The following is a 16131-nucleotide window of genomic DNA, read 5'->3' as shown; positions in this document are numbered from 1 at the left end:
CTAAGCATCAATCCCTAGTACTACAATCAATCAATAAATGGTAATTCTGAATACCTCACAAATTCATTGTGAAGCTTAATAAATAAGATTGAGTATGTCAATGGAATATTACTCAGCCATAAAGAAGAATGAAATTATGGCACTTGCAGGTGAAAATATGGACCCAGAGACTATCATGCTAAGTGAAATAAGCAAATTCCAAAAAACCAAAGGCCAATGCTACCTCACAATAAGCAGGGGAAAGGAAAAAATAGACGTTAACTGGATTAGACAAAGGGGAATGAAGGGAAGGGAGAGGAAAGAGGGATGGGAATGGGAATGACAGTAAAATGGATTGGATATAACTTTCCTGTGTTCATATGTGAATACATGACCAGTGTAACTCCACATCATGTACAGTCCCAAAAATGGAAAGTTATACCCCATGTATGTATAATATGTCAAAATACATTCTACTGTCATGTATAACTAAAAAGAACAAATAAAAACTTTTTTTTAAACATTTATTCTTTAGTTGTAGGTGGACACAATACCTTTATTTAATTTTTATGTAGTGCTGAGGATTGAACTCAATGCCTTACTCATGCTAGGCGAGCACTTTTCCTCTGAGCCACAACTCTAGCCCCCAAATAAAACATTTTTTTAAAAAAGATTGTGTATTACTTCAAATTACGTCAAACAATGAAGTGCTGCATGCTAGCACTTAAATGGCTATTAGGTACCTCCATTTTTCAACCCTAATTCTGAAAAACGAAACAAAATGTAAACTGGTGGGTGCACATCTATAATCTCAACAACTCAGGACATTGTGGCAGCAGGATCACAAATTTGAGGCCAGTCTTAGCAATTTATGCAGGCCTTGTCTCAAAATTTAAAAATAAAAAGTACTGGGAAAATAATTCAGTGTTAGACTACTTGCCTCTGGGTTCAATCCCCAGGACCCCACAAACATCAAAACAAAATAGAAACTTCTTGCACCTTAGCTGATGGCCATTAAGTTAGGAAAAACCATAGGAAAGATTCTGTTTTTCTTCTTAAACATTAATTTTAGAAGATTTTTTTGACTCTTTATGGAAAACATTTATGAGAAGTCCAAATTATTAGTAGTATATTTGTCTTTAAGGAAGCATTTGCAATTTCTATATTCATTTGGCGGTCACTGTTCATTATGAATTTGGGGTCTTCTGATGTGTTTCCTTGACATATATCCAGATATTCATTTCCAGTACAATGGATTCCTGTTTGGATTAATGCTGCTCTCCATTGCACGGTTATTTCAGGTAAACACAAAGTGCCTAATTAGATTTTTCTCCCTTTAGATTATTGCTTGTGAAGACAACATTGTAGTGGGTAATTTTTATTTGACCCCTTGCTTAGGGTTTCCAAGTGCTATAGACATTTTTATTGGGTATTCTCAAAAATTCCATGTTCTCTTTTGACAGTAATTTTCTCCATCTTGCAGATGAGAAAATTATACTCTAAGAACTTTTATTAAGAGTGTGGGAGGCTTGAATTTAATTTGAGTTCTATGTTAGGTTGATACCATTTCCATAGGAATGAGATCTCTAGCAGTTTTTACAGTGTGCTAACTATGATGGTGGTGCTTTACCATAAAAGCTTATAGAATAGTGTAATAGAAAATAAAAGACCTGGGTTGAAATCCTGACTAACAGTAATGAGCACACAAGTGCATTTGCTGTTTCAGATTCGTTACATAGGATATCTCACTGAGGCTACCTTACAAACATTCTGTGAAGTTGTCTTAGCTATTATCCTCCTTTTATAGAGGAAGAAATCAGAAATTCAGATTTCTAGGTGACTCTTCAGTTCTGGAATTGATATTTAGGAATCTCCCAAGGAATTTTCTTAAACCATCAGGTTTGAGAATCACTGCCCAGGGACAAGTCATTGAACCATCTTAGCCTTTGTTTTCTCATCCATAAAATGAAACTTACCCCTTGGTTCTTTTTTTGTAGAAAGGGGTTTCCTATCACAGGGACTTTGGAAAGATCAAATTTGGTATCTGTTTTAAAGTACCTTGTCAGCTGTAGGGGCTGGGTGTAGCTCAGTGGTAGACTGTTTGCCCAGCATGTGCAAGGCCCTGGGTTTTAACAACAGCACCACAAAAACATAAATAAAAATTTAAATAAAGTTCTTGGTCAACTCTAAATGGCTAGATAAACATTTTGGGTGGGGGCGGGTACCAGGAATTGAACTCAGGCACTCGACCACTGAGCCACATCCCCACCCTATTTTGTATTTTATTTAGAGACAGGGTCTCACTGAGTCATTTAGCGTCTTGCTTTTGCTGAGGCTAGCTTTGAACTTGTGATCCTCCTGCCTCAGCCTCCTGAACAGCTGGTATTGCGGGCATGTGCCATTGCACCCAGCTAGATGAACTTTCTAGCAATAAAAAGCCACAAAGTGCGTGGAACATATTGGTGTTCAGTGAATGATTACTGCATGGTTGTTGAGCAAATGAACTAAAATTTGACTGTAGAATCAACTAGACTTTATTTGGATTTTAAATTAAGTTATGAAATTAGTAAAGAGAGATGTGGAAGCATCCCATTCTATTTCCTTATTATTCCTAAACTTACCTATTCTAGACCACACCTGATAAAACAGTAAGAAAAGGAACTTGGCCTTTTATGGTCCCTTTGGCAGTTTCCCTTACTGAACACGAGGACCATTACCACATTTGATCCTTCCAAAATTCCTGTGAGGTAGGTAGAATTCAGACTTCTTTAATTATAGTTAACTTGTTTTTATGTTGGTTGTGGTTTTGTTTCTTAAACAAAATACCTGTATTTCTAGGTAGTTTGTTAGGATCAAGTGCTATACCTGGTACCTTCAACCTATAACAAGTTACCTGATATGTAATAGTAATATAAGATTTAGCCAGGGATGGTGGCATGTGCCTTTAGTCCCAGCTACTCTGAAGGATGAGGCCTGAAGATCTCTTGAGCCCAGGAGTTCAAGACCAGCCTGGTTAACATTGCAAGGTCCCATCTTTAAAAATAAAAAAAGATTAAATTTTTTAGTATAGCATCATATATATTCATACTCTTTTTTTTTTTAAGGAGAGAGAGAGAATTTTTTAATATTTATTTTTTAGTTTTCAGCAGACACAACATCTTTGTTTGTATGTGGTGCTGAGGATCAAACCCGGGCCGCACGCATGCCAGGCAAGCGCGCTACTGCTTGAGCCACACATCCCCAGCCCATATATTCATGCTCTTATTCCCAATTCTTCTTTGGAAATCCACGTATTATAAGACTTTTTAAGGGGTGAAAGTAATTGAATTCTTTTGGCTATAGCTCCTTAGGGATGATTTGTAATATGTTGTTATTAATGATACATCCTGTATCTCAAGCATCAGGCTTGGTACTTAATAAATATTTGTTGAAATAATGAATTTATGAACCCACTAGGCTAAGTATTAGAATCACTTGCCTTTGTACTCCTCCTTATATTGCCTATAAAATATTTACCTTCAATTTTATAACTTTTTTTTTTAACTGTACTACAGATTGAATCCAGGACCTCTCACACACTATGCAAGCATTCCACCACTGAGCTATATTCCCAGAGATACATTTGTATGATTTAAATTTTCTATAATAAAAGTTTTACAACTGGAGACATAGCTCAATTGTAGAGCGCTTGCCTGGTACATGTGAGGCCCTGGGTTCCATCCTCAGCGCTGCAAAAAAAGAAAAAATGAGGCAGTCATACAGAAGTAGAGAAAATAGAACAGTGATCTACAGATACACGTGAGATTATTTTTAAATATATCCCAAATAGCATATTTCGTTTATATTTTAGAATATATTTATTTGAAAATTGACATTGTTGGGCTGTGGCTCAGTGGTAGCGCACTTGCCTAGCATGTGTGAGGCACTGCATTTGGTTCTCAGTACCACGTATAAATTTAAAAAAAGGTCTATCAACAACTAAACATAAAAATTAAATAAAAAAAATATTTGACATTGTTTTAGCTGGATGCATAGAGCAAGTCTGTAGTCCCAACTTTTCAGAAGGCCGAGACTAGAGGATCATTTGAGCCCAGGAGTTCAAGGCCAGCTTAGGGACATAGCAAGATCCCCAACACTTCAATAAAACAAACTAACAAAATACTTTCTTTTCTTTTTTGTGGGGTGGGGCACTGAGAATTGAACCCAGGGCTCACATGTGCTAGGCAAGCCTTCTACCAAGTTAAATCCCCAGCCCTTTTGTTTTCTGAGACTGGTTCTCAGTAGCCCAGGGTGGCCTCAAACTTGTGATCCTCTTGCCTCAGTCTCCTGAGTAGCTGCTGTTATAGGTGTGTGCAACCATCCCTGGATGTTTTTCTGTTTTTCAGTAAAAATTTTGTGAGTAATCACAAAAGTTGTAAAAATAATACAGAGTTCCTGTGTATTCCTCAACTATTTTCCCCTAATGTTACCATCTTACTTGACCACCAGTTTTCCACTCATGTCCTTTTTCCTCTTTCAGGATTCAATCAAGGATACTAAATTATTGCAATTTCTTTTACCTTGAGTTTTAAAGTAATATTTCCCTTTTCAATCTTCTAGAAAAGGCATGTGGAAGGAGCATTTTTCTTTGCTGTTCTCCTACATTTCAAGCACATCTACCTCTATGTAGCACCAGCTTACGGTATATATCTGCTACGCTCTTACTGTTTCACTGCAAATAAACCAGGCAAGTTTTACTAATAACAAAATGTTTTTTTTGTTTTCTTCTTTAACTGTATTGACTTAGTGCCTTACTGTATAAAGTTTTATGAATCACAACAGATATTTCTCATCTATTGATCCTATTGACTCTTTACCCATCCTGACTTTTCTCTGTTCTTTCAATATCATAAAGACAAATAGCCCAAAGGGGATACTTCTAGTTATTATTGGGTTATATTTCTCCAAGCTGCTGGTTAATGGTAATGTTCCTTTTCTGTAGATGGGTCTGTCCGATGGAACAGTTTCAGCTTTGTCCGTGTTATTTTGCTGGGACTTATTGTTTTCCTGGTTTCTGCTCTTTCACTGGGTCCTTTCCTAGCCTTGGTAAGCCTGTTTATTTTTTTCTTCTTTTTTAAAAATAAAGAAATACATGTGTTTGTCATTGTTTAGTAGAAAATTATAAAGCCAGAAATATATGAAATAAGTACAACTACTCATTTCTTACCCCCTCCCCTTTTTGACTTTCACAAAACTAGGGTAGTATCGTTTCAGACATTGTTGTGCATATTCAAATGTGTACATGTATATATATATACATGTATATGTTAACTGTATATTATACACACAGATATACGCAGAAGTGATCCTCATTATTTGTGGATTTTTTATTTTCAAATTCACATACTTGCTGAAATTTATTTCTAACCCCCCAAATCAGTATTTTTATAATCTTTCATATACAGCAAAATGCCTAGAAGAGATGTTCAAGTGTTTCTGTTTTCCTGTTGCTCCCCACCCTGAAGTCAGTTTTAACTTCTACTAAAACTGAAAAGTACCATATCTCTTATAGACTTTCCTGCTCTCCCCTTCACTCCAGTAAACTTGGATGATCTGCTTTCTGAATTCTCCTTTGCACCTTACAAATTCTTTCATTATTGTTTACTTCATAATAGTATGGAACTTGTATTCAGTGTTTTCTTATGTGTCTTGCCCCATTGACTGGTTGATAAGATTAGATTAAAAAAGGTCTATAAACTGCTCAGGATCATACAAAACTGTTTACTTGAAGGAACAAACTGGTACTAGACCTTATAACTTTCTACACATTGTGCCATAGACAGCTTTCCAATTTTGTTTTTGACATTGGGAAAAATTGATGACTGTTCAATCACTTCTTTTTTTAACAGAACCAGCTGCCTCAAGTCTTTTCCCGACTCTTTCCTTTCAAGAGGGGCCTCTGCCATGCATACTGGGCTCCAAACTTCTGGGCCTTGTACAATGCTTTGGACAAAGTTCTGTCTGTCATTGGTATGGTATCATATCTTTTCAAAACTTAGACTGTGAATATTGATAGGACTGGTCACATCCAGAAATATGTTGTGAATGTGGCTGAATTGTTTTTTCTCCAGTCCTGCATTTAGCCCTCAGGATGAACAGAGGAAACATTTCTTGGGACTGAGGTTTAGTTCTGTAAACAAATTGCATTCTTTAAAAAAGCTCCTTGTGGAAATGGAATTCTTTCCTTGGTAAAAAACAATATATAGATAGTTCAGAGGCAATTTTTGCCTGAAGTAAAACATTCAGCAGAAATAACCTTACTTTTATACTTAAATATATGAAGAAGCAAGAATAGAGAATGTATAAATTGTGACTCTGAATATTAAGCCAATAAGGAAAATGATAACCATGCATTTTAGCATGAGATGAAAAGAAATGAAAAAGCCCAGTCTATACGTTTTCCTTCCCCCTCCCCCCCCCCCCCCCAGTTCTGAGAATTAAACCCAGGGATGTTTTACCACTGAGTTACATTCCCAGCCCTTTTATTTTGAGACAGAGTCTCACTGAGTTGCTTAGGGTCTTACTTAGTTGCTGAGGCTAGCCTTGAACCTGAAATCATGTTCCCAAACCCCAGGCATGCACTACCACACCTAGCTTTCTTTTCCTTCTTGAGATGCAATCTCACTGTATTGCCAAGGCTGATATTGAACTCCTGGGTTCAAGTGATTCTCTTTACTCAACTTCCTAAGTGATGAGACTATACAGACACATACCATGCCTGGCTTAGGCAATGCATTTCATGTTTGTGTTGTAATGAACACTAATGTACACCTTGAGATGGTTATGTTAAAAATAACTCACTATGAGCGGGATTTGTGGCTCAGTGGTAGAGCGCTCACCTAGCATGTGCAAGGCCCTGGGTTCGATCCTCAGCACCACATAAAAATAAATAAATAAAATAAAGGTATTGTGTCCAACTACAACTAAAAAAAAGAATAACTCACTATGGAATAACTCATTCCCGTCTATGAATCATGCCCACCCTGGTGAGAAAAAGCAGGACAGGGCCAATTGCCTTATCTGAACCAAGAAACTGCTATACTTTGTATATCTGCCTCCTCAAAGATGTCTCACATGGAAAGTCAGTGACAAGTTAGGCAACTGTGTTGCAGGGAAATAATTGTTAACTTTTAATAGAGAATCAACGGACTGAAGGGGACAGAGAAAGGGGTGAATAAGCAGAAAATATTTTAGTAGTCTACATCTTTTCTTCAAGATTTATGGGGCGGCGGGGTGGGGGGGTGCTGGAGAGTGAACCCAGGGCCTTGTGCATATGAGGCAAGCAATCTACCAACAGCTATATCCCCAGACCTCCCTCAAGATTTTTATTTTTAATTTTTTTTTTTTTTTTAGTTTTGTACCTGGAGATGGAAAGAATGCCTTTATTTATTTTTACATGGTGCTGAGGATCAAACCCAGTGTGTCACACATGCCAGGCAAGCACTCTGCCACTGAGCTACAGCCCCACCCCTCTCCCTCAAGAGGGAGATTTAGTAATGGCATTTAGAAGGGCTTTACAGGTGCTCAAACTATCTGTGACTGTCCTGTTACTCTGGTGCTTGTTTGAGAAGGAGCTTGCATCATTATTCCAAATTTGGTTTATTTAACAAGTTGTTTTTTTTAAACTCCTTAGTTCAGAGGAGACAACATCCTATCATTTCTGTCTTTAAGGGAACATAGTATAATAAAGGAAATAAGCATGAAAACAAAAACAGTGTAGTATACAAACACTACAATAGAAAGCTTAAAAGAAAATCATCTCTGCTTTTTGATTTAGGAACTAAGATGAATAAGTGAATTAAGAGTTAATTTGGCAAAACAAGTAGATCATTCTAAGCAAAGAGTGGCCTGAGCAAAAGGACACAGATGTTGAGAGTGATATGTTGAGGACCTATAGTTAGTTCGTGATAAGCAGGCCACATTTAACAAAGAAGAGATGAGGCTGGAGAAGTAAGAAGGAGCTAGATCATGGAAGACTTCGTATTTAAGATTATGGACTTTCTCCTATAAGAAATGAAAGAATCAGGCTGGGTATGGTGGCGCATACCTTTAATCTCAGCAATTTGAGAGGCTCACACAAGATGATTCCAAGTTCAAGGCCAACCTTAGCATCTTATCGAGGTCTTAAGAAACTTGGCCAGACCCTGTTTCAAAATATTAAAAAATAAAGGGATGGAGATGTAATTCAACAATAAGTGCCCCTGAGTTTAGTCCCTACTGCCAAAAAAGGAAAAGAAATTATGAATTCAAAGTTGGGATTTGACATAGTCTGCATTCTAAAAACTTGCTTCATTTAAGAGGTAAGAGCAGATTATTGTTTACATATTACCTGCCCACAAGATTCCTGTAGGCTGCCACAGTTCCCCATTTCAATGCAAACAGCTACTTTATAGATTATAACTTAAAGCAAGAGGCATTCTGCCAGAGGTAGGACAGTACAGACTTAAATTCATGAAATCTTGCTTTAAGCAACAAAATTTCTCAAGGTAATTATGGAGTCCCATTAATTACAAATATGTGTGTGTATGAGTGTGTGTGCGAGTGTGTTTGTTTGTTTATTTATTCTCTAGGTTTGGAATTGAAACTTCTTGATCCCAACAAGATCCCTAAGGCCTCAATGACAAGTGGTTTGGTTCAGCAGTTCCAACATATAGTCCTTCCCTCAGTGACTCCCTTGGCAACACTCATCTGCACTCTGATCGCCATATTGGTAAGAATTCAGCTGGTATTACTTGAGTTTTCTCTGCTTTTCTGTTGTGTGGCTGATTGAATTTCAACATGAAGGTTTTCAGACTGCAGGGTGAATTCCATGGCTGTAATCCTGCAGACTGAAGCATTTCCTGGCAACTCTTAGAGAAACTTTGTACATGGTAGGGAAGGATTGCCAATAAAGCCTCTGCAAGATTCTTGCCAGTGGCTGTTAGACCATCTGTCCACCCTGGGGTGAGGAAAAAAGAAAGCCCATAGAGAAGACATGAACCATGCTGTGAAGAAAGAGGAAATCTTTGTGGCAGATCATCCAGATTGTTTTGTTTTTCTCATCCTAGCTAAATGATCAGCATTCCAAATATGTCTAGATGGCATGGATATTTTGTCTTGATATAGATAATGAGCTGAGAAAGTCAATAATGACTCTTTGCATATCAGTTGAGTCTGTTGAGTCAGATGCTGTTAGAGCCTTCATTCATTGTTAGTGATCATGGTGACTTCAATTTTGTGATATAATTTCAGTAAAATTCCAATAAATTCAATCCTGTTGATGATTATGCTCAGTGTTAATTTTCATTTCCGAACTTATTTGCAAGACACCTGACTCCACTTAGGTACGTGGCAGTACTAGTATGTAGATAACTAAGCTCTGCTGGCCTACTTGTTCACATGTTTTCACTGAGGTCAAAACCTTTTTTCAAAAATCTCAGCCTAGTAAGCTGCGTATAGAAGCAGTAGTTTTATTGTAAATTGTACTCCAACCCAAAAAGGTACATGTTTGCTTATTAATTTGGTAACATCTAACTTATTAGCCCCAAAATATCTGAACTTTGTAGTTTCATCTAATAGATTGAGCTAATACTAATTATAAAGATATAAATCATTATACTGTATATCCAGAACTTAATTGTCATTTGTTAATTTTGATAATTAGAATTGCTTTTAATGAGTTAAATATACACTTCCAAATGCCTGCTTATTCTGAGTTATTGCTTTCATGTTAATGTTTGTTGGACTAGGGGGCTGGCGTTGCAGCTCATTGATAGAGCACTTGCCTAGCACATGTGAGGCACTGGGTTTGATCCTCAGCACCACATAAAAATAAATAAAAAATAAAATAAAGATATTATGTCCACATGCTACTAAAAACAAACAAAAAAAGATTATATTAAAAAATGGTGCACTGTGCACACTGTGATAAATTACACCAATTTAATAGAGACTTGTCTATTATTTTTCAGCATTAATACAAATTGCATTTGCCTGATCCTGTCAAGCTGGGATTTTAAATGACACTGAAATTTTATCTTTATTTATTATTTCTAGCCCTCCATTTTCTGTCTTTGGTTTAAACCCCATGGGCCCAGAGGCTTTCTCCGATGTCTAATTCTTTGTGCCTTGAGCTCCTTCATGTTTGGGTGGCATGTCCATGAAAAAGCCATACTCCTCGCAATTCTCCCAATGAGGTAAGCACATAGCTTAGTCAGTCTGCATTTCTGGCATATTTCACGGTGTCTTGTTGTTTTCCATTTGCTCGGATCCTTTTTGTCATGTTCATCAGGGTAGGCAAAGGCAAAGGAACAGTTCAACAGGACAGGAATGTTTACTTGGGATCCCTGGGCCCATGAAGGTTCCAAGGTATGCAAAAATGCATGTGATGTTTCTACATTTTTTGGTAAAAATACTGTAATAATTAAATATCATGATAGGTGTGGATGTTGAATGGCAACATGGTTTAGAAAAAGCCTGGGCTTTGGCAATATCTCCTCTGTTAAAATAAAGTCCCATGGTTCCTTGTTAAGTGTTAGTTAAAATAAGGATTGAGACCATTCTGTAATAATTCTGTAATGTTTAGATTATAGAAGTAGATTTTCCAATACTGTTTGTTTGCTTTATTATCATTATTATTATTATTTTGCATTCTTCCTTTGAGCCTCTCAACAGTCTTTAAGATAATTAGAATAAATGGGTATCATCCCCTTTCTTAACATCTGTAGAAACGAGGACTCAAAGAATTTATGCCCTATTTTGTATTTTATTTAGAGATAGGGTCTCACTGAGTTATTTAGTGCCTCACAGTTGCTAAGGCTGGTTTTGAACTCTCGGTCCTCCTGCTCAGCCTCCTGAGCCACTGGGATTACAGGTGAGCACCAACACGCCCTGCTGAAAAGAAGCATTTTAAAGGTAGTAGTATCCATTTTATGTACAATTGAAACCCAATAGATAGATGATAATGTAATAGGCCTTTTTTCTTGGATGTTTTTCTCAAATCTTGAGAAATCATTTAAAACTCTAAAAGAACATTAAAGTAAAATTTTCAGGTCAGTTTATGGCTTCTCTGGGTTTATTTAGCAACATGAAATTGTCAGATTAAAAAGTAGAACAGTTTGGGTGCGGTGACACACACCTGTAATCCCAACAGCTCAGGAGAATCACACATTCAAAGAGTCTCAACAGTGATCTTGTCTCAAAATAAAAAATAAAAAGGTCTGGGGGATGTGGCTCAGTGGGTAAGCACCCTTGGGTTCAATCCCTGGTGGAGCCCCCTCCCCCCAAAAATAGTCTTTTTCTGAATTCATACTGAAGGTATAGGGCATTATCTAGGAGATGAGCTATGGGGTTGGAAATGAAATTCTGAATCCTGTTTGCCTGACTACTACCACTAGGCAGCTCCCAATCCCACAAGATTCCTTTCTTTGGAGAAGTTATTTCCTGATTTGGTTTGGTATACTCTATCAGTCACTTAACTTTTCCTATTAAAAAAAAAATTATTCTCTAGAGGACACAGAGACTAACCCATATAATTACAGTTATCTTACTATTACACAAAGGCCAAAAACATATATTGGAGAAAAGATAGCCTCTTCAACAAATGCTGCTGGGAAAACTGGAAATCCATGTGCAACAAAATGAGATTAAACCCCTATCTCTCATCATGCACAAAATTCAACTCAAAGTGGATCAAGGACTTAGGAATTAAACCAGAGACCCTGCATCTAACAGAAGAAAAAGTAGGCCCAAATCTCCATCATATCGGATTAGGCCCCTTCTTCCTTAATAAGACTCCTATAGTGCAATAATTAAAATCAAGAATTAATAAATGGAATAGATTCAAACTAAAAAGCTTCTTCTTAGCAAAAGAAACAATCAGTGAGGTGAATAGAGAGCCTACAGCTTAGGAACAGATTTTTACCACTTGCACATCAGATAGAGCTTTAATCTCTAGAGTATATAAAGAACTCAAAAAGCTAAACACCAAAAAACAAATAACCCAATCAATAAATGGACCAAGGAACTGACAGAAGATGATATACGATCAATCAACAAATATATGAAAAAATGTTCAACATCTCTAGCAATTAGAGAAATGCAAATCAAAACTACTCACTCTAATCAGAATGGCAGCTATTAAGAATAGAAAAAACCATTGGTGAGGATGTGGGGGGAAAGGCACACTCATACATTGCTGCTGGGATTGCAAAATGGTACAGTCAATATGGAAAGCAGTATGGAGACTCCTTGGAAGGTTGGGAATGGAACCACCTTTTGACCCAGCTATTCCACTCCTCGGTCTATACCCCAGGGACTTGAAAACAGCATACTACAGGGATTCAGCCACATCAGTGTTTATAGCAGCACAATTCACAATAGCTAAACTGGAACCAACCTAGATGTTGTGCATATATACACAATGGAATATTACTCAGCAATAAAAGAGAGGAAAATCATGGCATTTGCAGGTAAATGGATGGAGTTAGAGAATATCATGCTAAGTGAAGTTAGCCAATCCCAAAAAACCAAATGCCAAATGTTTTCTCTGATATAAGGAGGCTGACTCATAGTGGGGTAGGGAGGGGGAGCAATGGAGGATTTAGACCAACTCTAGATAGGGCAAAGGGGTGAGAGGGGAAGGGAAGGGACATAGGGGTAGGAAAGATGGTGGAATGAGATGGACATCATCACCTTAAGTACATGTATGAAGTCATGAACGGTGTGAATATACTTTGTATACAACCAGAGATATTAAAAATTGTATTCTATATGTGTGATATGAACTGTAATGCATTCTGCTGTCATATATAACAAATTAGAATAAAAAAATTTTCTCAATTGAATTGAACTTGTAGAAAAATCTATACTTATTTTAAGCTTAAATCAGTTGTAAGAGTAATGATAGAAGCGGTTTATTCAAGCTCTTTGCAAGTATGATTTCAGTTACTTTAAGGAATTATTGTATGAATTTTTATTTTTAGCCTTTTGTCTGTGGAAAAAGCAGGAGATGCTTCGATTTTTCTGATTCTGACCACAACAGGACATTATTCTCTCTTCCCTCTGCTCTTCACTGCCCCAGGTAAACAGCTTCTTTTTAGATGCATTTGACACCATGTGCCTTTTTAGTCAAGGCTGGAGATCATTATTCTAATTTCAGCAATCCTAAAGTCTCAGAGATGTCATCTTAAATAAAACCTCCAGTTTGCCCTTAGTTCAAAATATCTCTAAATGTCACAAAAATGCATAAACTCAAAAATATTATTGTCATAATTAATTGTTTGTGTGTGTATATAGTCTTAAGTATCATAAATCTTTCACTTACCAGTTAAAATATCATGTGTTTTTTTTTTAAACAGAACTTCTCATTAAAATCTTACTCATGTTACTATTCACCATCTATAGTACTTCTTCACTGAAGATTCTATTCAGGTAATCAAAAAAGCACATTTAAATTATATTTACACTTCTGAAATGTTTACTACTAACTGGTAAGATAAATCTTTAAAATTTGTTTTTAAGTTATAACAGTAAAATAACATTACAAAAACTTGGTAAGCAGAGTGATAAATTACCCATAATCCTATAATTCTGGCATGACAGCATATTTGTGTCTTTAGTTTGAGGAAGTATTTGAGAAAGACTAATTAGCTTAAAGCTTTAAATGAAAACTAAAAAATGGAATGTAAAGGGCTGAGGATGTAGTTCAATGGTAGAGCACTTGAATAACATGCAAAAGGCCCTGGCTCAATCCCTAGTACTAACACACACACACACACACACACACACACACACACACACACACACACAGGATGCATTATGGATAAAATTACCTAAGTAGAGATGAAAACAAAGATATTATGTAAGAATTGTTACAGATGCTGGGTGTGATGGTGCGTATCTGTAATCCCAACTAAGGGAGGCTAAACCTGGTGAATAACAAGTTCAAGGCCAACCTGGGCAACTTAATGAGACCCTGTCTCTGAAGAAGAAAAGTGACTAGGGATATAGTCAGTGGTAGAGCATTTGCCTAGCATATGTGAGACCCTGTGTTCAATAGTTAAGATTTATGGGTGAAACTTTTTGCTCTTCTAAACTTTATATTAGTTTGCTTATGGATCATATCTATCTACATAAAAATTAATATAATTAATTATAATTATTTTAAAACTTATAAATCATGTGACCCAGTAATTTCACTCCTAGTTATACACCCAAGAGAATTGAAAACAGGGACTCAAGCAAGTACATGTATGTTAATGTGGAAATGTGCACCATTATTTACATACCCAAAAGATGCAAACCACTCAGATGGCTATCAGTAAAAATAATGGATAAATAAATTTGATATATACTTATAATGGAATTTATTTAGCCAGAAAAAGGAATGAAGTTCAGATACATGCTACAACATGGCTGAACTTTGAAAATCTGCTTAGTGAAAGAAGCCAGACACAAAACAACAAATATATTTTTTTAAATATTTTTTTGAGAGAGAAGGGGAGAGAGAGAGAGAGAGAGAATTTCAATATTTATTTTTCAGTTTTTGGCATATACAACATCTTTGTTTGTATGTGGTGCTGAGGATTGAACCCGGGCCGCACGCATGCCAGGCGAGCGCGCTACCGCTTGAGCCACATCCCCAGCCCCAAACAACAAATATTAAATGATTCTACTTACTTGAAATTCTAAGATGAACACAGTGGTGAGCCTGTAACCCCAGATACTTCAGAGGCTGAGGCAGAAGGATCACAAGTTCAAATCCAGTCTGGGCAACTTAATGATACCTGTCTCAAAATAAAAAATTAAAAAGGGCTGGGGATGTAGCTTGGCGGTAAAGTACCTCTGGGTTCAATCCCCAGTACCACAAAAAAAAAAAATTTTAAATTCTCAATTATGTTACATTTCATCATATTTTTATTCTAGTGTCACAGCCCCCAGTCCCTTTCCCTCTTCCAAATACAGAGCTAATTTTCTATGAACAGCTTCAGCTAAGTGTCAAACATAGGTAGATGACTGGGTAAATTTGGATTATTATGATAATGTAATGGTATATCATTGTCACTTTTTCTAGATGTGAAATTTAGTGTAAAATTTTTATTTCAGCCTTGGCTATAATTCACACCAAAACAGTATAGGTGGGAAAGCTTTAGCTGGGAAATGTTTGCTAAACCAGAATGACTCATCTTTCTCTCCTTTTCTTCAGAAAAGAAAAACCTCTTTTTAATTGGATGGAAACTTTCTACCTCCTTGGCCTGGGGCCTCTGGAAGTCTGCTGTGAATTTGTTTTCCCTTTTACCTCCTGGAAGCTGAAGTACCCCTTTATCCCTTTGTTACTGACTTCAGTGTATTGTGCAGTGGGCATCACATATGCTTGGTTCAGACTGTATGTTTCAGTGTTGACTGGCCCTCCTGTCAGCAAGACAAAGAAGCAATGAATAGAGGAACTGCTTGGAAGTAGGCCAAGCAATTATTTCATGGGAAATTAATCAGAACTTGAAGAAAGTTGCTGGTGGCATGAGCCATTCATTTTAGTAGATCTGTTTAGAGGACCATTCTTGCCATCCTTGGCCTTGTCGAGCCTAGCAACCTGATTGTCACCATGGTGAGAAGCCACTGCCCTCCGTAAGCAGTGAAATTCATCTGAAAAAAAAATCTCATCTTCCTCTGACTGCTATGTTTACTGAAAGCTAACGGAGTCTGATTAACAGCATAATTATTTGTAGCCTAAGTTAACCATTGTCAGGATATAAAGGATAATTAGACTCCTCTACTGAAGGAAACATAAATAAAATGGCATTTTTTTTAATTTCTGCACAGAATACTTCTGGATCATTACCAGCTCCTACATTTTCCTATTTAGCATGCACACAGGCAGATGGTGTACTATCCCCATTCTGTACACCTTGTTCTAGGAGGTTTTTGGTGATGGGGGGGCGGTTGTTTTTTGGTTTTTGTTTGTTTTGGTTTTTGGTTTTTAGTTTTTTTTTTTTGGGGGGGGGGTTGTGGTTTTGTTTTTCCCATTGAAGTTACACAATGATAATATTCAAAGCCAGGAGACTATTTAATGCACTGCTTTGGCCAGGCATCAGAGACTACAAACCAAATATAAGCTACTCTTATATTGAGTTTAGG

General features: G+C 36.8%; 1 protein-coding gene across 5 annotated transcripts in view; it reads left to right on the top strand.

The window, feature by feature from the left end:
- Alg8 (ALG8 alpha-1,3-glucosyltransferase) overlaps positions 1-15788 on the top strand; it is a 38725-nt gene extending 22937 nt beyond the window's left edge. The window contains exons 5-13 of one of the 5 annotated variants that reach the window (XM_026387304.2): positions 1213-1280; positions 4579-4705; positions 4961-5064; positions 5868-5988; positions 8589-8728; positions 10054-10193; positions 12981-13078; positions 13356-13428; positions 15203-15788. In XM_026387304.2, coding sequence (XP_026243089.2) covers positions 1213-1280; positions 4579-4705; positions 4961-5064; positions 5868-5988; positions 8589-8728; positions 10054-10193; positions 12981-13078; positions 13356-13428; positions 15203-15434 — 1103 coding nt within the window. In that variant the 3' untranslated portion in view covers positions 15435-15788. The remainder of the gene's footprint in view (positions 1-1212; positions 1281-4578; positions 4706-4960; positions 5065-5867; positions 5989-8588; positions 8729-10053; positions 10194-12980; positions 13079-13355; positions 13429-15202) is intronic. The other 4 variants (XM_077797636.1, XM_077797635.1, XM_077797637.1 and 1 more) reach the window with 4 other exon arrangements.
- Positions 15789-16131: the final 343 nt, after the last annotated feature.

The sequence above is a fragment of the Urocitellus parryii genome, chromosome 4 (assembly GCF_045843805.1).
Source record: "Urocitellus parryii isolate mUroPar1 chromosome 4, mUroPar1.hap1, whole genome shotgun sequence".
Taxonomy (NCBI): domain Eukaryota; kingdom Metazoa; phylum Chordata; class Mammalia; order Rodentia; family Sciuridae; genus Urocitellus; species Urocitellus parryii.
The sequence above is the reverse complement of the archived record's forward strand: the minus strand, read 5'-3'. Positions and strand labels throughout refer to the sequence as shown.